This window comes from Macrosteles quadrilineatus, unplaced genomic scaffold (assembly GCF_028750875.1).
Source record: "Macrosteles quadrilineatus isolate MER2022 unplaced genomic scaffold, UCM_ALF_1.0 Scaffold_1__1_contigs__length_201487025, whole genome shotgun sequence".
NCBI classification, from domain to species: Eukaryota; Metazoa; Arthropoda; class Insecta; order Hemiptera; family Cicadellidae; genus Macrosteles; species Macrosteles quadrilineatus.
Window position 1 is genome coordinate 32,751,977 of NW_026542594.1, and position 24,163 is coordinate 32,776,139.

At 34.8% G+C, this 24,163-nt stretch overlaps 1 protein-coding gene across 1 annotated transcript in view; it reads left to right on the forward strand.

The window, feature by feature from the left end:
• LOC128982072 (eukaryotic translation initiation factor 2-alpha kinase) overlaps positions 1–24,163 on the forward strand; it is a 221,666-nt gene that overhangs the window by 187,013 nt on the left and 10,490 nt on the right. The window contains exon 15 of the mRNA XM_054401116.1: positions 13,182–13,346. Within this exon, the coding sequence (XP_054257091.1) occupies positions 13,182–13,346 (165 nt within the window). The remainder of the gene's footprint in view (positions 1–13,181; positions 13,347–24,163) is intronic.

Consider the following 24,163-nt stretch of genomic DNA (forward strand, 5'->3'; position numbering starts at 1 on the left):
TGATATCTGCTCGGCCGCGGAAAGTGTTCATGATTTTGTCGCGGTCTCGGACGACGACGACGACGTTTCCGTGACCGCTGGAGATGACGATGACGTTTCCGTGACCGCGGGAGACGACGATGATGTCTACACGGCCGCGGGAAATGTTCAATCATGATTTTGCCGTGATCGCGGACTACGATAACGTTTCCGTGACCGCGGGAGATGACGATGACGTTTCCGTGACCGCGGGAGACGACGATGATATCTGCTTGGCCGCGGGAAATATTCATGATTTTGTCGCGATCGCGGGAGATGACGATGACGTTTCCGTGACCGCGGGAGATGACGTTACCGTGACCGCGGGAGACGACGATGACTTTTCCGTAACCGCGGGAGACGACGATGACGTTTCCGTGACCGCGGGAGACAACGATGATATCTGCTCGGCCGCGGGAAATGTTCATGATTTTGTCGCGATCGCGGAAGACGACGATGACGTTTCCGTGACCGCGGGAGATGACGATGACGTTTCCGTGACCGCGGGAGATGACGATGACGTTTCCGTGACCGCGGGAGATGACGATGACGTTTCCGTGACCGCGGGAGATGACGATGACGTTTCCGTGACCGCGGGAGATGACGATGACGTTTCCGTGACCGCGGGAGATGACGATGACGTTTCCGTGACCGCGGGAGACGACGATGACGTTTCCGTGACAGCGGGAGACGACGATGACTTTTCCGTAACCGCGGGAGACGACGATGACGTTTCCGTGACCGCGGGAGACAACGATGATATCTGCTCGGCCGCGGGAAATGTTCATGATTTTGTCGCGATCGCAGACGACGACGATGACGTTTCCGTGACCGCGGGACATGACGATGACGTTTCCGTGACTGCGGGAGATGACGATGATGTCTACACGGCCGCGGGAAACGTTCATGATTTTGCCGTGATTGCGGACGTCGACGATAACGTTTCCGTGACCGCGGGAGATGACGGTGATGTCTAAACAGCCGCGGGAATTGTTCATGATTTTGCCGCGATCGCGGACGACGACGATCACGTTTCTGTAACCGCTGCAGTCAATGATGATGTTTAAACGTACGGTACGTGGAAGATTTCATGATAAAAAAACAAAAACAAAATTTGCTAGTTGCTATTTAGTTTTTTATTGCTGCATTATTTCTTTACTTGAAAACACGACATTATCATAATACTACTTTATGACAAAGACAAGGGTTGGTGTAGTATTATTTAGAAAATTTGGTTAAGCTATAAAAATTGGTATCGTTATCAAGAATCGAGAATCGATACATTTTGGTATCAACACCCACTAATTGTTGAAAAAACTAGTCTTGAAAAATCTGGAATTAGTCTTGAAAAGTCTGGAATTAGTCTTGAATTTTGTAATGGAAATAAACTAGACACCCTGGATTATAAACATGTGTTCATTAATTCATTGTTTATGTTTACCAATTTTGTACAATGGAATAGATTGAGTAAACTAATATGTATGTTGATTTGTTGAGTTGAATCTTATCTATATATATAAAGCTCAAATACCACTGACTCATTCACTCACTCATCACGAAATCTCAAAAACTATAAGGCCTAGGAACCTGAAACTTGGCAGGCATCTTCCTTTTGGGTAGTAGACGCTCACTAAGAAAGGATTTTACCCTCCGACCTCTGGGCTCCGCCCCAGTGGCTGTGGAGTTTCCCATGTTAACCTTATGAGTACTCATATTTAAATGGAATTAATGAATCTTAACAGCTGTTTTAATTAAACAAGTTGGTTCTCTTCTATGATGTTCAATAGCATTAAAGTTACAAGGATTACCAACAGGGTGCAGCACTATTATTTCTTTTACATTTATGACAACAGCTAATTTGCAACCAAAAGGTGAGTGAGCGTAGCGAACGAACTTCAACCTGGAGGCGAGTTAGCGTAGCGAACGAGCTAACCTGAAGGCAAGTGAGCGCAGCGAACGAGTTCTAACCTAAAAGTGAGTGAGCGTAGCGAACGAACTTCAACCAGGACGTGATTGAGCCATGCGAACGAGCTCACTTATGAAGTTAAATGGGGCAAAGCCCGCGGGTACAGCTAGTTATTTAATATACTGTACAGTAATTGGCGACGAGGATGGCGAAAATAGGAAATATAAAAAGTTGAGATCAGTTGCAAAAGGGAAATTTCCAAAGCCTTTAAACTAATTGTAGAAAAAAAATCAACTGATAAAATGACAAGTTTTGAGTTTTCACAAACCAAAATTGAGCTAGCCGCTGAAGCTGAAGAGCAAGATGATCTAGCCTCTTATAGAAGTGAGACAGAAAAAATGTACATTGTTTTAGAAGCAGCTTTAAGACATGAAAATACATGTCACAATAATACAGGAGCCTAGACAGCACATTCACTTAACAAGGAACAAAACACAACATCAAAACATTAGCTTTGTTCCATATGATGAAGAAGAATATTTTAGGAATATCATTAAAAGATTTGAAAGTTTCCTTGTACTTAAATGATGTAAATGAAGAGAAACAAAGATTTGTAGTTTACTACATCCACTTTCACCTAAACTACATGACCGGCTTCTAGAAATAGTTAAACCTGATGAACTTGGACTCGTCACTCAGACCAAAAACTTCCCTTACACAAATCAAATCAAATATGCTTTATTCATTAAGTACAATTTTGTACACTGAATGGGGTCCATTAATCTATTTTGATTTAACTAGTTGCTCTGCCCGTGCTTCGCTAGGGGGTGAGAATCCAGAAAAGAATGATTCGGCTTTTTAAATCTACTCTAAGAAACAGTTACAACACACTTACCAGGAAACATATAGGCAAAGCTCAATTGTACTTATTGATTATTTAAATGCAGATTTCTTAATGTATTACCATCACTTTATACAGGGTGATCAACTCAAGGAGGCCACCATTGGGATATTGGAAACGCTAAGAATTAAGAGTGAACTTTAAATGGGGGACATTCCTTTATTTTTGTGGAAGTTAAAAACATAATTTAGTTTTTAGAAATTCAGCCGTCATTTTCCAATATGGCGGCCAACTTTGAAATTTCTTATGGAACACCCTATATTTTATCATGGTTATAGAACATGGTTTATGGAAATTATTTCCATAAACCCACTCGTTTAGGAGTTACAGCCTATGAAAAATGACTTCCGGTGTACATTTTGCATCATGTAGTTCCTAAACGAGTAGGTTTATATAGCGAAAATGGGAAGAGTAAACAAGTCTTAAAATTGCATCTACATTCCAAAAAGACCAGTTTTCCACTTTTCAAGTTTGCTGCCATTTTTTTAATAATAGAATCAATATTTTGTACGAATGTTATGGTCTTTTTTGAATGTAGATGCAATTTTAAGTCTTATTTAATCTTTGGAATTTTCTACCATTTCGGGCTTTAAAGCATAGTACTAATAAGAAAAAATGATTGTTAATATGATTAAAGAATGAATTTCCATTTGCCTGACTGAATTTTTACTAAAAATATATCCTAAAAATGTAAGATAGATTCCCTATTTAAATAACTTTAAATTTAATGAGTACAAGGTTTACTGCTATAGGGAGGGTGCTAAAGTGTGTATTTATGTTAAATATTAATAGATTTGTATAAAATAAATAAATTTGCCAAGTTTGATCAACATATATCTATAATAAGCAAACTGCAACAATTTTATTTTCCTCCGTAAGAATAACATGGGAATTTTAAGTTTAATACTAACTTTTATTATTTATCTCAATAACCGTTAGAGATAGAGCAAACCTTGTGATCAACTTTTGTATTTACAAAAATTCTGTAATACCAATGGTTTGTGAAAAATTGGCAAAAAAGTGAAAATTGGCCGCCATTTTCCAAGATGGCGGCTGAAGCACAGCTGGAATTTATGGGGACTTTTGGCATTTTCATCAACTTGGCTTACTTAACAACTGTGCAAAATCTCTATTTAGTCCGAATTTGTTAGGTCATTTTTCCTAATATTCTTCCTCTATTAGTTAAACCAGCACTGAAACGACTTTAAATTGTTAGCGTCGGCTGCTAGACTTTTTAAAAATTAAATATTGATTTTTAAACAACTGAAACCCTAAGCTAAAATATGGCTTCCACATTCCCTTTATTTCAAAATTATTTTTCTTTCAACACAAAAATCATGAAAATTTGTCAAGTGGTTGATTTAGAATTGAGAAATTGAATAATCCTCACACGTTTTAATAAGATGAATAATCCTCTCACGTTTTAATAAGATTGTGGAATACTATTGAAAGCTTTGAAGAATCAAGATTGACCCTCCCTTTTAGCGAATTTCCCATATAGGGAATAAGCTATTACCGTAGTACTCATGGTAAGACCTGGACGCCGGACCGATTTTTATTTTCGTTTTGAGGTCCCTAGAGGCCAAAAACACCATCCGTTCCAATTCATATATATATATATATATATATACATTTATATACATTTATATATAAATGCATTATTAAAAACTAAGTACCCTTTTTTAATTCATTTTATTTAACAACGACTAGTTTCGACGATTATGTCATAGTCATGTTGTTTTTATATCTAACAAATACAATAAACATTTTATCTAAATAATAAATACAATCATATGATTTCATAGGTTTTGATGACTTTAGATTTCTTCTGTTTTAAATGGTCTTTATACTATATATAATAATTTTCTCTCTTAATTTAACTGCAGGATTTTTTCAAATATTGGATTGGATTTGTTGGTGTTCATTGTGTTTAGTAAATTTTCTGGGTGTTGTTTATAGTTTTTGTAAATGTAAAAATCTTCTTTAACATGTAATTTTGATTTGTCTTTTTCATATTCAAGGATTTTTAAATTTTCGTGGATGCTTTTGTATTCATGGTCTGTTTGTATTAAATGTTCTGCAAAATTAGATTTCATTGTTGTGCGGTTTCCTGATCTTAATGCTTGAATATGTTCTTTGAACCGTTTTTCAAAAGTTCGACTTGTTTTCCCAATGTAGGATTTATCACAATTAGAACATTTGATTTCATAAATACCTGATTTTCTTATATTGTCTTGATTTTGGTTAGCTGTATTTTCTTTTGAAATTTTGTTATTGATCTTTTGAAAAGCATTATTTTTTGTTTTATAACTGATTATTACATTTGAACGGTTGAAAGTTTTTCTTAGGGCTTTATTAATTTTGGTATTGTACGGTATACAAATAAATTCTTTTCTCTTTTTGTTTTCTGTTCCTGAAGTAGTTCCTTGTGTTTGAAGTTTTCTCTTAAATTTCTTCTTAATCATTTTTTCAATTATAGATGGATTGTATCCATTTTTCACTGCCAAATATATAATAGTATTTTTTTTCTTTGTTAAAGTTTTCAGTGGACATAGGAATATTTACAAGTCTGTGTGTTAATGAATGAAATGTTGCCAATTTATGTTGCCATGGATGATTAGAATGTGAAGGTATGATACTGTTTGTTGTAGTTGGTTTTCGGTAAATTTTAAATCTGTGAATGTGTTTTTCTTTTGAAATGGTTATATCTAGAAAGTTAATGTGTGAATGTTGTATTTCTTTTGAGAATTTAATTTGTGTCGAGATTGAATTTATGTGTTCGTGTAAATTGCTTCTGTTTGTGTTCCTTCAAAAAGGCAAAGGATATCGTCAACATATCGGTGCCAGTATATAATTTTGGATTTGTAAGGGTTGCTTTCAATTAAAACTTTGGTTTTCTCTAAATTATTCATGTAAATGTCAGCTAGAAGTCCAGACAGAGGAGAACCCATAGGTAAACCGTCTTCTTGAATGTAAAATGACTGATTATATTGGAAATAATTTTGGTTTAATGTAATTTTGGTTAGTCTAACTAAATCATTAATTTGAGTTGTTGTGAGTGTTCCATGTTCTATTAATTGTTGTTTCATTATTTTAATTTTGTCATCTATCGGTATGTTCGTGTACATGTCATTTACATCAAATGAAAGAAATAAAGAATTTTGTGGTATGTGAATATCTTTGATTTTGTCAATTAATTCATATGTATTGGCTACATTTATATCATTATTCATGTTTATGTTCTGTTTTATTTTGTTATGTAAATACTTACATAGATTGTATGTGGGTGCTTGACAGAAATTTACAATTGGTCTAATCGGAATATCTTGTTTGTGTGTTTTCGGTTGTGCTCGTAATGTAGGTGACTTTGGATTTGGTACTTTCAATGAAGATTTTTCTTTTGGTGTAATACTTTTGCAATTTGTAATAGTGGAGTTGACTATTTTTGTAAATTCTTCTGTTGGATCTTTTGTTAACAGTTTAAACTTTCCTTATTAATGTGACGCAATAATAACCAAAGCGGATAAAGGAAATTCAGTCGTTGTCATGAAAAAGAATGATTATGAAGAAAAAGTCAATACATTTTTTGAAAAAGGAAAGTTAATCATTTTTTTTCATGACAACGACTGAATTTCCTTTATCCGCTTTGGTTATTATTGCGTCACATTAATAAGGAAAGTTTAAACTGTTAACAAAAGATCCAACAGAAGAATTTACAAAAATAGTCAACTCCACTATTACAAATTGCAAAAGTATTACACAAAAAGAAAAATCTTCATTGAAAGTACCAAATCCAAAGTCACCTACATTACGAGCACAACCGAAAACACACAAACAAGATATTCCGATTAGACCAATTGTAAATTTCTGTCAAGCACCCACATACAATCTATGTAAGTATTTACATAACAAAATAAAACAGAACATAAACATGAATAATGATATAAATGTAGCCAATACATATGAATTAATTGACAAAATCAAAGATATTCACATACCACAAAATTCTTTATTTCTTTCATTTGATGTAAATGACATGTACACGAACATACCGATAGATGACACAATTAAAATAATGAAACAACAATTAATAGAACATGGAACACTCACAACAACTCAAATTAATGATTTAGTTAGACTAACCAAAATTACATTAAACCAAAATTATTTCCAATATAATCAGTCATTTTACATTCAAGAAGACGGTTTACCTATGGGTTCTCCTCTGTCTGGACTTCTAGCTGACATTTACATGAATAATTTAGAGAAAACCAAAGTTTTAATTGAAAGCAACCCTTACAAATCCAAAATTATATACTGGCACCGATATGTTGACGATATCCAGTGTTGGGAAGTAGCGCGCTACAAGTAGCGACGCTACAGTAGCGCGCTACTTTTTTTGTAGCGTTAGCTGTAGCGTCGCTACTTTTAAGATTTTGTAGCTTTAGCTGTAGCTAGCTACATTTTTAAAGTAGTTGTAGTGGAATTTTAGCTACTTTTCTCGCTACATTAACATTGTTTGAGATAGTGATTTTTACCATAACCTCAACCTTACGTGAAACAACATCTTTCAAACTGAGATTTTCAAAACAATTAGGCCTACTTTCTTGGCTACATACAGCTGGTTGCAGCCGTTTCATTCCCTATTACAACGCTGTGTGGACATGGAGGCCATTAAATGAGTGTTATCCACATTTTTAGCTCTCATTTCCTTAATTTACTACTCTATGATTACTGTCAGATAAAATAAAATCGCTAGATGCAGACGACGTTTAAACGTTACCGGTACCAGTGACAAGACAAGCTATTGAATGCTTGCAAGTGATTGATAGGGAAATTAGTAATCAATTTAGTTTCTTTGTTATATTGATAGTGTTTTAACTAGGGTTTTAATGGAAACCAACACTAAACCTTAAAATAATGAGAAAGCTGGTCATCAACCTTTGTTTCAGCTGTTGATTGTGGTTCATCATCACAAGATCCTTGGTATCTAACATCCTTGGTTAGATTACAAAGATTTTTCAAAGGTTTACTAAATTAACAAAGAGGAAATTACCTGATGAGATTTAAGATATGCCTAGACTACATGATAATTGTAACGAAAAAATCTCCATATAACATGACACTTACATTAAAAAAATAGCATAGTTTGCTCCTGCTAACAGCTCTTGTATTGGACTATTCCTAGGCTATGCTATGGTTTAAGACGAATACCAAGTTCAATTATTAGGAATATATCTGTTTAGTCCTTGCAAGAACAAAGCTACTATAGCCAACTTGTTACATAGCCAAGTAGGCCTACATGTTATTTTTACATTACAAATTTCAACATGTTTAAATTAAAAGCCGATTTCAGGATAAGTTGCTGAATACTGTTTTCTGTACCAACTAGGTTGAAGCACAATTTGCCCTATGCATAATGACAATAAAGGACGATTTCTTGACATTGAAAAGTGTTATTCATAGAACAAGTAACTTATCATGGTTAAAAGTTATAGCAATGTCGTTGTTAACATTAAAAGTAAAGAAAGGCAATAAACTCCAATTTCAATAGGCTAGGCTCTGTAACACAAAAAAGTATTTTTAAATAATCGTTTTACAGTTTAAGTGGTCTTAATTATTGATATAAGACATCTATAAATGAATCTATATTAAAGAAATAAAATGAGCTTTTAAAACATAGTTTGGTTGAATGTCCTTTGAACTTAATGAAATTTACATATAGGCTAAGATGCTTAAAAATAATGCAATATTTAAAAATAAGTGCTAAATATGATGGGACACCCAACTATTTGATGCTGTTGTTGTAATGTTAGGTTTATAATGCCAACAAATTAAATAAAATCCAGGAATAATTTGTTTTCCAAGTAATGTTAGATACAATACTGACATGTCATGTTTAAATGTTTGTTCAATAAAAATGTTGTTGCAATTAATTTTACATTTACCTAATGTGCATGGAATAAAAAGTACGTCTTTGGGAAAGTAGCTAAAATTGTAGCTGTAGCTACATTGCATTGTAGCTGTAGTTGTAGCTAGCTACTTTTCCGGAACTGTAGCTGTAGCTGTAGCTAAGCTACTTTTTTGGAAATGTAGCAGTAGTTGTAGCTAGCTACATTTTAAAAGTAGCTTCCCCAACACTGACGATATCCTTTGCCTTTTTGAAGGAACACAAACAGAAGCAAACAATTTACACGAACACATAAATTCAATCTCGACACAAATTAAATTCTCAAAAGAAATACAACATTCACACATTAACTTTCTAGATATAACCATTTCAAAAGAAAAACACATTCACAGATTTAAAATTTACCGAAAACCAACTACAACAAACAGTATCATACCTTCACATTCTAATCATCCATGGCAACATAAATTGGCAACATTTCATTCATTAACACACAGACTTGTAAATATTCCTATGTCCACTGAAAACTTTAACAAAGAAAAAAATACTATTATATATTTGGCAGTGAAAAATGGATACAATCCATCTATAATTGAAAAAATGATTAAGAAGAAATTTAAGAGAAAACTTCAAACACAAGGAACTACTTCAGGAACAGAAAACAAAAAGAGAAAAGAATTTATTTGTATACCGTACAATACAAAAATTAATAAAGCCCTAAGAAAAACTTTCAACCGTTCAAATGTAATAATCAGTTATAAAACAAAAAATAATGCTTTTCAAATGATCAATAACAAAATTTCAAAAGAAAATACAGCTAACCACAATCAAGACAATATAAGAAAATCAGGTATTTATGAAATCAAATGTTCTAATTGTGATAAATCCTACATTGGGCAAACAAGTCGAACTTTTGAAAAACGGTTCAAAGAACATATTCAAGCATTAAGATCAGGAAACCGCACAACAATGAAATCTAATTTTGCAGAACATTTAATACAAACAGACCATGAATACAAAAGCATCCACGAAAATTTAAAAATCCTTGAATATGAAAAAGACAAATCAAAATTACATGTTAAAGAAGATTTTTACATTTACAAAAACTATAAACAACACCCAGAAAATTTACTAAACACAATGAACACCAACAAATCCAATCCAATATTTGAAAAAATCCTGCAGTTAAATTAAGAGAGAAAATTATTATATATAGTATAAAGACCATTTAACACGTAGAGTGCGGCCGTTCCCGATCGGGTACGGTGCTTGGCCCCCGTACGGTGCGTCCGTACCCCATCGGGAACGCTCGGTAATGCCTTTTGTATATCTTCGTTTTTGCTCCAGCGTCGGCCGAAAGCGGACCTATACGACGTTAGCGTGTAGTATGTGACTTGCATTTTGTTGTGGTGTAGGTTGGTAGTAAATTTCCCCGTAAAATCCCCGTCTGGCAATCTCAAAAGTCTTCTTTTTTTCCCGTCTTTTTCCCTCCATTTGGCAATACAATTCCAATGGGACCGGCTACGTTCCAAGCAGTGCTGCTATCTGTGGGTGTTTAGCGAACTACATCGACTCTCGTTGTAAAGCAGGACATCCCCTCACGTTATTTGCTATTCGTCAGACCAAAATTGAAAAGGCCAATCACACGCGGCAATCGGGTTTACTCGACGCTGAGGGCTGCGCCACACTGGGGATACGCCCGCTATTTGACGTGCCGCAGCGAACGTGTTAAAACAGAAGAAATCTAAAGTCATCAAAACCTATGAAATCATATGAATGTATTTATTATTTAGATAAAATGTTTATTGTATTTGTTAGATATAAAAACAACATGACTATGACATAATCGTCGAAACTAGTCGTTGTTAAATAAAATTAATTAAAAAAGGGTACTTAGTTTTTAATAATGCGTTTATATATCAAAATAGTAGCCCTAATCACTACAGTTTTCTTAATATATATTTATATATATATATATGTGTCCGTCAGCACGATAACTCGAGCAAAAATTATCCGATTTTGATGAAATTTGGTACAAACGTGTAAACGTACATTTATTCGAACGAGTTCGCGATCCAGCATGATCGGACCATGGGAACGGGGGTTTACGGGGGGTTTTATGGGGTAAAAATAGGTTTTTCCCATTTTTGGCCCAAAAAACATAAAATTTAGCAATTTCTTTCCAAACCATTTTGTAGAGCTTAAAAAAACAAATAATTTAGTATATTGAAGCGTTATTATGCGCCTAATGGTTACGGAGAAAATTCCAAAAAATTGTAAATTTAAAATTCCCATGTTATTCTTATGGAGAATAAGTAAACTGTTGTAGTTTGCTTGTTTGTGAACATATCTTGGTCAAATTTGGAAAATGTTTTTATTTCTTACTAACTATTCACATTTTACAAAAAAAAAAGCAGTTTTACCCTCCCTGATGCAGCAAACCTAAGTACTTGTTAAACTAATTCTATTTAAATCAAGAATAAATGTTATATTTGTAAGTAGACATTTCAGTGTAAATCCAATCAGTCAAATGGAAATTCGCTTAGTCTGCAGGTTTGCTGCGGTGGGGGTATTTAAAATGTAAAATAACCCCTGATACATGCTAAGTTATCTTTTAAAGGAGATCAAATACAACGTTTGATTTGATACCTATCCTTATACCCATGAGGTATTTCAAGATAAGCATGTTTGTTACTGTAAAAATAAACACAGGGTGGTTTTAAAAGAATGCCGGGATTTTTAATGATCATTGCTTGGGTACTATTCAAGGTAACAAACGTTTTATACGTCAAATTGAAGCTATTATAACTAAGTTTTGTTTCCCGTGTAGCAAGGGAGGAAATTTTGACCTTGGCATGCGCAAAACAGCAGTGCCGGATTTACCACTAGGCCGATTAGGCCGCAGCCTAGGGCCGCAAGCAAAAGGGGGCCGCAGAGGATTGAAAAAACATTTATTTAGATTTTTAAAAAATATTTTAAAACCATCAGTTTGCCGCGATTGCAGGTGACGATAACGATATCTCCGTGATTGTGGACTGAGGGAGATGTTCACGATATTACCGCGGTCGTGAGTGTTGAAGATGATGTCCCCGTGATTGCGGACCACGGGAGATTTTCATGATTTCACCGTGGCCGAGGGTGTTGACGATGGCGTCCCCCTGATTGCGGCCCGCGGAAGATTTTCACGATTTCCCTGGGGCTGGGGTGTCAATGATGATTCCCTGTGATGGCTTCCCAATTTCGTGGGGTGTTTATGATTTCGCCACGGTCATGAGTGTCGATGATGATGTCCCTGTGATTGCGGCCCGCGGGAGGTGTTCACGATTTTACTGCTGTCACGGGTAACGGTGATGATGTCCTCAAGGTTACAGCTGACGGGATATTATCACAATTTCGTCGCGTTCGGGAGTGTCAAAGATGATGCACCTTTGTTGCAGCCCACAGGGAATGTACATGATTTTGCCACGGATACCTATAATAGCTTTGACATGATTTATGAGAGATGCCCACGATTTCATCCTTGATACGGGTGTCGATGATGATGTGCCCTTGATGCATAGGAGATATTCACGATTACTTCCGCGATCGCAAGGAATTTCCACCACAGGGGGAGGGCCGCTCAATTAATTTGGCCTAGGGCAAGTACCCTAAATCCGGCACTGCAAAACAGGTACGTGGAGGTAGGCCACTATTGTGACTCATACGCTTGACGCCAGTTGCCAGTAAGACGTTTACGGCGCAACAGAAGGCACAGATTGTAATCTGTGGTTCGCAGAGTTTATATTCATTGCTAAATTAAACTAAATTTAAATCTACTTGATGATAAAGAAACTTGAAGCTGGTTTAATGAGTTTTGTGGCACCGTAGTGTTTTGTAAAGACATTCACCTGTCCAGCTAAAAACAAACGATGACATAGTCGAAGAAATCCGACAATTCTGCACCAGAAGTCTGAAAAAATCTCTTGCCCGACGAAGTTCTCAGTTAAACAAACCTAAATTGGTCACTTGGTTATGTTATCTGTAGAAGATAAGAGTCTTTATGTGCCTAAAAATATTCAGTTAAGATTTCAGATAAACTGTACCGCTGATCGCTATAAGCGTACATATTTTGCCAGTTTTACGCTCATATAAGATTGGTAAAAATCTAAACTTTATTAAATCATTCCGAATTGTATCAAAGAGTGAGAAAAGAACTTTGTTCTTTTCCCTTCAATTTGACGTTTAAATCGTTTAATTATCTTGAATAGTCCCCGAGCAACGACTGTTTAAAATCCCAGCATTCTTTTAAAAACACCCTGTATAATCAAACGAGTCAAGAAAGATTTTCTTCTTGTTATTTTTCTTGTTACCCAAGATGAAAGACCACCGATGCAGTGTATGACTAACAAGATTCTACTGTATCACATTATATTGAATTATTTTTAATTTTCTTGATTGTTATTCAGGTATCTGGAAAGCCTTACAGTTATAAAGTGGACATATACTCCCTGGGTGTGATTCTTTTTGAATTGCTGGTTCCTTTCAACACCCAGATGGAACGGATACACACTCTGACAAATCTGAGAGCCAACAAGTTCCCTGAAGACTTCCAAACCACGTTCGCCCAAGAGGTAAAGGAATTTGTATTTTACTTTTTGTGAATCATATGAAAGGAGAAAAGGGGAGATAATGTGCCAACCATAGATCTCTATATATGTTACAACTGAATCCTGCTCAGTTCTGTGATCGACTTGTAGTGCGAGCCGTCCTACCCCCACCACTATACCCTAGTGCCGCTACTGACTATCCCGCCACTGCCACTGTAAATAAAGGTTTTGTGTCGGAACAAATTAGTGAAAAGTAAAATTATTTATACCACTGGATGGTACACCAAAATATGTAAATTTTACCAAAAGTTTCCTAAAATCCTCGTGATGCTTCCCCGGGCAAAGTCAGGAATTGCAAAGTTGTTGCAAGGTATTGTTGCAAAGGAATTGCAATCATGCTTATATCCATTATGGTTTATCCAATTACAATAAATTTAGTTTGTTGTACAAGATAAATTTTCCAAGAGAAGTTTCTTTACACTTTGCGATAAATCCAATACATTCTTTGAAATTGAATGATAAATTATGAAATTGAGCAAATTTTTACACCAGTATTTTAGTTTTTCTTTTCTTTTTTATCACAAAAAAATGAAAAACACTTCCTCTAAAGTTTGTAGAGCATATCTTCCTAAACTCTTTCCTATAAATAAGTAGGCCTTATTTATAGGAAAATAAGTAGGCCTATAAATAAGTAGGTCCTTTGTTGTTTGTAATCCTATAATAGGATTGTAATATAACCATGGGCAGTGGAAAGGCCCAACGAGGCGGGAGTCTGAGACTCCCCCGCTGCGCTGTGCCACCTTATAGTTGCGAGTGAAGTGATCAACCCAGAGTAAGTGTAATATATTCACATTACCTGGCTCTTTAAAACAACAATTATCTGAATCATCTGTAAAATGTTTATGATTACATTTTCTATGATTATTAAATTCAGTTTTGTTCTAATATTTTATAGAATCATTTATTTGTTTTCAAAGTGAAATATGTTTTAGTGGCGACGAGGACGGGATTCTTAATGACTCTTACACTTTTCTACAGGATAAACAATTCATTTACTTACATACTATCATGACTGAAGACCTTTCAAAAATGTTATCAACATTTGTTCAACAACAAGCTATACTTCTGAACAAGTTTAATGAAATCACACAAACGCATGCACAGAACCCAAAACCTTCAACACCCTAGAACGTAATCACATCATTCAATTTCGACTCATTTGGTGAAAATCTTGAAGATTTCAATTCATATAAACAACGACTTGAAAATTACTTTAATTTGAAAAACATTAAGGGGAACGAAGATGAAGTACAACAAATCAAAGCAAGAATATTGATCAATTGTATTGGACCAAAACATTATCAACTTCTAGGAAGTATTGTATCTCTGTTCCGTCAAGTGTCTTTGTTTCATCTATTAATTTAAATGTCTTTGTATTTAACATTCCATCATATGACCATTGTTGGATTCATTCGTCTCCAATCACCGCTCATAACATCACACATTCATTTTTCTCGTAATAAATTATTCTCTTTTATACCAAAACCCTCGACTTTTTCCTCTCTAATAATAAATACACCGCACATTTTGGTCCTATCGAGCCGCGGATTATATCTACGAACATTAGTGCGACTTTTCTCAAGTTTATTTTCAATGTCTCGGTTGAACGTATGTCATCCATCGTGAAGCCGCCAAGGACAATACCGCATCGCCATTTTGAACTTTTCGTCTACGTCACGATACAGTCCACACTCCTCTCATTCCAAGTGTTCAACATCGTCATCGTTCTGCTAGTTCCGCTCCGCATTCATCACTTCGACACTTCATTTCGTCTACAACTTCAGCTTCAAACGTCATGTCAAAAGTAAGGTTATGTCTGTACTTCTTCGAAGACAATGAAGACAACTCATCGCATCTCATCGTAAGTTCTAACAATAAATCAATACCTACAAGAAAATAAAAAAGAAACCCAGATTTTATTCCTCAGTTGTCCTTATCCTCTAATTACTCCATCCATTTACATTATTTAGACTACTTACTGAACTCATTGAACGATCTAGGCCTAACTTTCAAAATGAGATTTTCCACATTTTCTAATAGATGCAAATTGCAATTAAATACGATCAGTGAGTATATTCAATCGTGTCCACCAGAAATAACAGAAGCTCAAACCGCTAAACTTAACCTTTATTTGCACAAAGCTAAAACAATTTCTGCCAATTTTGAATCTAACCTAGATAAGCTTCTTGATGTTGATGACAATACTAACGTTTTTTCTGACAATGAAGAAGCTATTTTAAAGCTCCAGAACGACATATCAGAACTCTCAATTAACATTCAAACCAAAATTTCTCTTCTAATTCAGAACTTTAATGATGAACACTTGTCAAATAACTCTGTAACATCAAACCCAACCTCTAGGCCTTCTACTAGCATTGTAAAATTGCCTAAGCTAGAACTGAAGTCCTTCAATGGTGACACTAAAACATGGATATCCTACATTAACCTTTTTGATACTACTATCCACAACAATAGTAGCTTATCCCTTGTTGAAAAACACCAGTACTTGATAAGTTCACTTGAAGGCGAAGCTTTACACTTAATCAAATCTTTACCGATCTCATCTGGCAATTATACAGTAGCCTATAATGCTTTACGGGAAAGATATCACTCAAAGCGTAGGCTAATCTCTGTCCACCTCAGTAAAATTGTTGATTTGCCCAATATAACTGACAAATCTATCAAAAACCTCAGATCATTTTTAATTGAGTTTAATGAAAATGAACAAGCTCTTATATTAGTGTTCTTGACTATAATGTCATGGAAGACAACTACCTACTAAGTATGTTGATCTTACGAAAAATAAATTCCAACCTCTGTCAAGTTTTCGAATCAAAACGCATAAATTCTTCTGATTTTCCTCAAGCAAGTGAATTAATAAAATTTCTTAAAGACTTTTGTAACAACAGTGGAGATGCCTCTCTCTGTCATGCTCCACAAGTAGCTCCTCTAAAAATGTCCAACCCTAACCAAGTTTCATTTCAAAATGATAAATCTTCAACGTCGACCTTTGGCTTTTGTAAGCACTTCAAATGATCTCAAATGTTTTTGCTGCAATGAAAGTCACAATGTATATAGTTGTACATTATTCCAGAGTAAAACCCCTCAAGAAAGGTTGCAAATGGTACATGACTTAAAACTGTGTACAATTTGCCTTGGCAATCATTTGGTTAAGCAGTGTATGTCTAAGCGTACTTGTAAGACTTGTTCAAAACCTCATCATTCACTTTTGCATTTTTTGAAACCTAAACCTACTAAGCCTATTACTAAAGTCAGAAATCGCTCCGAAGAACAACATATAGGCCTAAGTGAACCTAATGAAGTTTTATACCCTTAAAGTGCAACATCCATGGTTTGCAAAAGTGATAAATTCTCCCAATGCAACTCCACAGTACTTCTAGCCACGACTCTTGTCAAGGTTAAGTCTCCCTCCGGACACGCACATATCCTCCGAGGTTTGATTGATTCAGCTTCTCAATTCTCCTTCATCTCTGAACGTGCAGCCCAGCTATTAAACGTGGTCCGAAGTAAGTCAGCAATTCCTATTGATGGCATCTCTGGCCTTAGTACTAATGTGGTGTAACTAGGTGTATGTAACCTTAGGTGTAACTAATGTGGATTTCGAAACTCTAAGCAGTAAACTCGTAGCTCAGAATTGTACTGTAGTTATTCTTGACAAAATTACTTCACCACTCCCTAGATCACAAGTGCATCCTGATGTAATTGAGCATGTCAGAAAATATCAGTGGCATTGCTTGGTTAAATCCCAGGGGGGGGGGGGGGAGAAGCCTCAAATTTCCCAACTGCTTAACATAGATTTCCCAACAATTTTTTTTTTTTTTTTAGAAATCAATTTCTGTACTTTTTAAAAAAATCTACAAATTATACTACACAGCAGTCACACTCAATTCATTATTAATAAACTTCTGTTAACAAAACATACCTAGTTTTACATATATACAAAATTACTCAATTTCTAAAACTTCTACTAATTCATAATGCAGTTTTATGACTTCAAAAAACTTGAACAAGTAATGTTTCATATCCAAAAAACTTTACAAACCATTGTGGTAGCAGACGTAGCAGTGTAAAATTTTAGGGATATAAAATAAGCCTAGTACAAATTAGTATAGAAAAAATATTTTATTACAAAATAATGAAATTAAAATACTTATAAAAGTTAAGATCAACATTTTAACTTTCATAAAACTTACAACTAGGGTAGGCCTAAACAAGTTTGTAATGATGAAATATTAATATCAGTGTTGTGAATAATATTATTCTATATCTAAAAAGGTATTATTCCTAAAAGGTATTATTACCATAATTATCAATACATCTGTAATACTTTTGTACAAAAACCCAGTATTATTAGTTTATTAGTATAGCATGTTCATCTATTTACACTTGACTCTGTACATTGTACTTTGAATTGTATATTATCTGCATTGACCTGGCCTATTGTATGACATGTATACTTAATGGCAATAAAACTATTTGAATTTGAATTCTAGTCTAGAAAAGAATAAACCTAAAATAAGACTTGTATAAAATAAAAACGTTCAACTTGGTTGATAATAAACTTATACATACAATAAAAATGTTAACCTTCATCTTCATCAAACTAGAACTTAGACAAAAATCAAACGAGTGAAAGTCAAACATCAAATTTTAGGTTATGTTTTGTTTTGTCTACGTAGATCTGTTTCAGAGTGATTTGTTGATTCATTTTTTTAAATCCTTATAGGAATGATAAATAACTTGTGTAGATTTTTTTAAATATATTCAGAGAATAAATATTTCATTTAGGTTATTAAAAAATAAGAGTTTTAAAGGTAATACCGATACACAACATCTATCTTTAATGTTATTTTAATCTGCTTATTAGCAAGTACTCCGGTCAGTTAGCCTGCTCCAAATACCACAAAAAAGGTATAAAATATATTTCATGTGACTGACGTGAAAAATATTTTTGAATTTCTTGTAAACACTAACAAACAACATAATTAAACTGAAGAGCTACATCGTTTGCACTTTCAAAATTCAAACTCGCAGTCTCGCAGACGAATCATTCAGAATCATCAACACAGGACAGGATCAAGGTAGCCAACATACGTCCAATAAGGAACAAAATTTCTCGTAAACGAAATTCCAACAAGCTATACCGCTAATTGATTATTGATTTATTAAAATAAGGTGTGTTTAGCCATGGTTTAGCCTTGTTTAATCAAAGTTAAATGAAATCAAAGAAGTGTCAAGTTTATTTGTCCAAGTCAAAGACATTTTTATCTTTGATGGATTTTTGCAAATATTTAAATTTGGTTTAGTTTAAAAATATATTTTTCTTGTATCTGACTTCCCAACTGTCCCAAATCGTGGCAAGGAAATTCCCAACTTTTCTCTTTCCCAGATTCTAGGGGGGGGGGAGGCTCCCCCCCCTACCCCCCCTAAGGCGACGCCCCTGAAAATATAGCCTAGCAGATCCCTCATTTAATGTTACTGGACCCATTGATATTCTCCTAGGATGTGAACTTTTTGCCAACATTTTCACTGGCGAGATACACACCATTGGTGATAATTTACCAAAAGTTGTAGGTACAGTATTTGGTTTTACAATTATGGGTAAAACACCTTGCCTCGGTGAAAACCACCCAACCAACAACTTGTCAACCTTCTTAACAATAAGTGATTTCGATCTGCACAGCTCTCTACAGCGATTTTGGCAGCTAGAAGAACCTCCGCAGCATTCAAAGCTTTCTGACGACGACTCTTACTGTGTCAATCATTTTGGTAAGACTCATTCCCGTGATCCAGATGGACCTTATGTAGTAAGACTACCATTCAAGCCTAATAGTGAGGTATTAGGTGATTCTTTGATCCCTGCCAAATCCAGAATGGCATCTCTTGAACGGAAATTCTCCTGTCAACCTGAATTTCATGAAAAATACAGTGATTTCATGAAAGATTACAACACCTCTGGCCACATGACAAAATGTGATGTCAAACCCCCTTTAAATTGTCCACATTTTTTCCTGCCCCATCATGGAGTCGTCAAAGAGTCTTCATCCTCAACCAAACTTCGTGTTGTTTTTGACGCATCCTGTCGAACAAGTAACAACATCTCTCTCAATGATATATTACTCCCTGGTCCTAAGCTTCAAACTGATGTTCATGACATATTAATGAATTTCAGAAGTTACAAAGTTGTTTTTTCTTGCGACATCAAACAGATGTACCGTCAAATTAAAGTTCACCCGGACGATCAAAACTATCAGTTGATACTCTGAAGAGAAAATAATCAAGATCCACTCTCAGTTTTTAAATTAATCACTGTCACATACGGCATGAATTGTTCACCGTTTTTAGCCATTACCACTCTGAATCAACTTGCTGCTGATGAAGGTGACGCGTACCCAATTGTAAAATTTTAAATTGACGCTACTACTATTCTTAATGAATGTGTAAATACCCCCGCCGCAGCAAACCTGCAGACTAAGCGAATTTCCATTTGACTGATTGGATTTACACTGAAATGTCTACTTAAAAATATAACATTTATTCTCTATTTAAATAGAATTAGTTTAACTAGTGCTTAGGTTTGCTACATCAGGGAGGGTAAAACTGTTTTTTTTTTTGTAAAACGTTAATAGTTAGTAAGAAATAAAAACATTTTCCAAATTTGATCAAAATATGTTCATAAACAAGCAAACTACAACAATTTACTTATTCTCCATAAGAATAACATGGGAATTTTAAATTTACAATTTTTTGGAATTTTCTCCGTAACCATTAGGCGCATAATAACGCTTCAATATACTAAATTATTTGTTTTTTTTAAGCTCTACAAAATGGTTTGGAAAGAAATTGCTAAATTTTATGTTTTTTGGGTCAAAAATGGGAAAAACCTATTTTTACCCCATAAAACCCCCCGTAAACCCCCGTTCCCATGGTCCGATCATGCTGGATCGCAAACTCGTTTGAATCAAATCAAATCAAATCAAATCTCTTTATTGCCATTAAGTATATACATTTATACAATAGGCCAAGTCAAAATTTGTTATAAACTTAACTAAACAGGTACAATGAGACTATAACTAAACATTAAGTGCATGCGGATTTTAACTAAAAGATTACAGTTGTATTTTTTTTTAAATCAAAATACTCTTTAACATGATAAAAAGGATTTACAGTTAACCAGCTGTAAAGTCTAACTTTAAATACAGAATCTGGTAAAAGTCTTGATTCAGGGTGAAGTATATTGAACATATTTAAACTCAAAATGGAATGGTTCTTGGCACTTAAACTAAGTCTATGTTGTGGAATTTGGAGCAAAGAGTTATGTCTTGTATCATGCGTATGGCAGTCCCTTCTAACAACTAAATTACTTAAATTACTTTTTACATCAACTAAACATACAAATATATACAGATTAATTACAGTTAATATCTTAGTGCTGGTAAATAAAGGCCTACAATGAGCTTTAAATTGAGATCTAGTTATTATTCGCAAGGCTTTCTTCTGCAGTAACAAAACATCTTCAATACAACTACTGTTCCCCCAGAGAATTAAACCATAACTTAAAACAGATTGAAAAAAAGCAAAATAGGCTACTCTAACATATTTATCAGGTACAACAGTTGTTAAATTATCTAACAAATATAAAACTCTAGACAACTTCTTACAGACATAATCAACATGGGAAGACCAGGACAGATCACTATCAATAAGCACACCTAGAATCTTTACAGCCTTGTTATCCACTACCTCACAACCGATATTCTTATTTTTTGTTAGGCAAATAAGATTTTGTGTTTTGTCTACATTTAGAACTAGGTTATTAGCACCAAACCATACACCAGCTTGCTCCATTGTTTTATCTACAGCTATCTTAAGACTATTGTAATTTGAATGTATAGTTAAAAAAGTAGTGTCATCCGCAAACATTTTGGTTGATGATCCCTCAATATGAAGTGGCAAGTCATTAACTGACACCAAAAAAAGCAAAGGGCCAAGAACAGAGCCCTGAGGCACCCCTGTCAAAACGTTAGTACAGTTTGAATACTTTCCTTTTACATCTACATATTGTGACCGACCACTCAAATAAGAGCAAACAAACTGAAGAGGACAACCACGGATGCCATAGTGCTCCAATTTATTCAAAAGAATTTTATGATCTATACAATCAAAAGCCTTACTCAGATCACATGCAGTGATCTGAGCCAGACTCCTGTCTTCTAACGCTTCCAACATTTTTAAAATTATGCAATCAATGGCATTCGTGGCTGATCTTCCATTAATGAAACCAAATTGACAATTAGAAAATATATTCAAATTTACCAAAAATGTGGATACCTGGCGCTTTACAATTCGTTCAATCACTTTGCCTACAATAGGTACTAAAGATACAGGGCGATAATTTTTTACATTATTTTTCTCCCCCTTTTTATACACTGGTACGACTCTAGACAGCTTTTGAGACTCAGGAAAAACACCTTCCTTTAAACAAGCATTAATACACATAACCAGGGGAGCCAAGATTTCACTCATAACAAACTTGATTATGTAACTAGACAGGCCAAACACATCTCTGCTTTTAGAAGCTTTCATAGCCAACATTTCACTTTCCACTTCACCACAAGACACATACTTCCATTCAAGTTGGGTTTTGCATTTGTCAGATCTTCTTAGCAGCTCTTCCGCAGACACTTCCGGCTGGTCGATGGTGCTTCTGGCTTCTTCCACAGAGCTCATGAAGTATGTATTGTATTGCTCAGGAGTGATCTTCACTTCGTCATCTTGGGTCTTAGTTGCATAATTTTTCTTGATCAGATTCCAGGCTGCCTTATGCTTATTGGGGGCAGATTCAATGCTTCTTACATTAGCTGCTAATTTAGCTTGGTTAACAGCTAATTTATACACTTTTCTGTAATGAACATAAGCGTTACGAGCCGTTTCGCCAGAAGTTGCTTGATAGATTGTACGGTATGCCATTGTTCTATTCTTCATCTCCCTCAACTCATGAGTATACCATGAATTTCCTGAGTTATTATGGTGGTTTTCCTTCTTGACGAGTTTCTTCTCAGGGCAACATTCATAAAAAGTATTCAACATTTTATAAAAAAATAGATCGAACATATCTTCTGCAGGTAATTTTCTTAGGTTTAATAATTGTAGCCAGTCAATTTGTGATAATTTCCATTTAAATTCATGAAGACACCTTAAAGAAATATCTCTACTTATAAAAGTAATTTTTGCAGCTTCGGTTTGAGTATTGTACACATTAACTTGTAGATCAAGTCCATCATGGTCTGACATATCAGGGTAAGTCACTGAAGCTGAGTATAGTTTAGCTGAAATGTTTGTAAAAATATTATCCAAGCAGGCTAGGTTTCGTTCGAGTGGGCTTATTATTAATAAACGTAGGTTTACACGTTTGTACCAAATTTCATCAAAATCGGATCATTTTTGCTCGAGTTATCGTGCTAACGGACACATATATATATATATGAATTTGAACGGATGTTGTTTTTGGCGTCTAGGGACCTCAAAATGAAAAAAAAAATCGGTCCCGCGTCCAGGTCTTACCATGAGTACTACGGTAATAGCTTATTCCCTATATGGGAAATTCGCTAATAAAGATTAATTGTCTATTGTCTATTGTCTACCCATCCGCAAAACATGTCCTTTTACATCAAACGTACATGGATGATTGTATTGGAGGGCATGATTCCGAAGACGAAGCTTTAGAGCTGCGTAATCAATTGATTGAACTTTTGAAGAAAGGTGGATTTGAATTGAGAAAATGGACCTCCAATTCACAGAAGCTTCTCAATGATATGCCTCAAGAACATCTAGAAACTCCTATGTTCTTTCATGATGCCACACAACAAGCCCATTTCAGCATTCTAGGTCTGCATTGGTCATCTATTACAGATACATTTTCTTACCATTTCAACATTTCAAAGTCATGTACAACAATTCCACGTACTAAACGTAAAGATTTGAGCATCATTGCCCAAAATCTATGACCCAGTAGGTTTTATAACACCAGTAACTATGAAAGCTAAATGTTTTATGCAATACCTTTGGACACAGAATTTGAATTGGCATGTTCCCTTACCCCTAGAATTGGCTGAGTCCTGGATGAGTTTTCTTGAAGAATTGTCTGACGTTTCAACTATCCTAATTCCAAGAAATTTAGAGCTTACATCAGGCTGTTCAATTCAACTTCATGGATTTGCAGATGCGTCTCTTCATGGTTATGCTGCTGTTGTATTTCTTTGTACGACTGCTGATGGTCAAGTTATCATCCGAAACTGTTGAGATAAAAAATAATTTACTCAGTCCTGTGTAACAGCTGTATAATGTAATTCTTATTATTATAATGTTAGTTTGTTTAAGTTGTTATGTAAACAAACTATTAGTCTATTAAATGGTTCTTTAACAGTTCTTACTTTTCTTTTATCCTACTAATAAAATCAGTTTATTACAACAGGTTATGGGCCCAGACTCGCAAATAACTGTGTTTATTTATTGGATTTGTTAGTAGGATGTATGTGAAAGAAACTGTGATTGATTGTTATTTGTCTTTTTGAAAAATCTTGTTCAGTTGTCTTCAAGTGTTTTGTCTACCATGGAAATTTCTAAGGTTTATGTAGTTGATAAACTGGAGGGTCAATCCAATTGGATAGATTGGAAATTTCAAGTAGTCATACAGTTTCGAGTTCATGGTGTAATGGAAGCTGTTGAAGGAAAGCTTGTATACCCTGAGAAACCAGGTG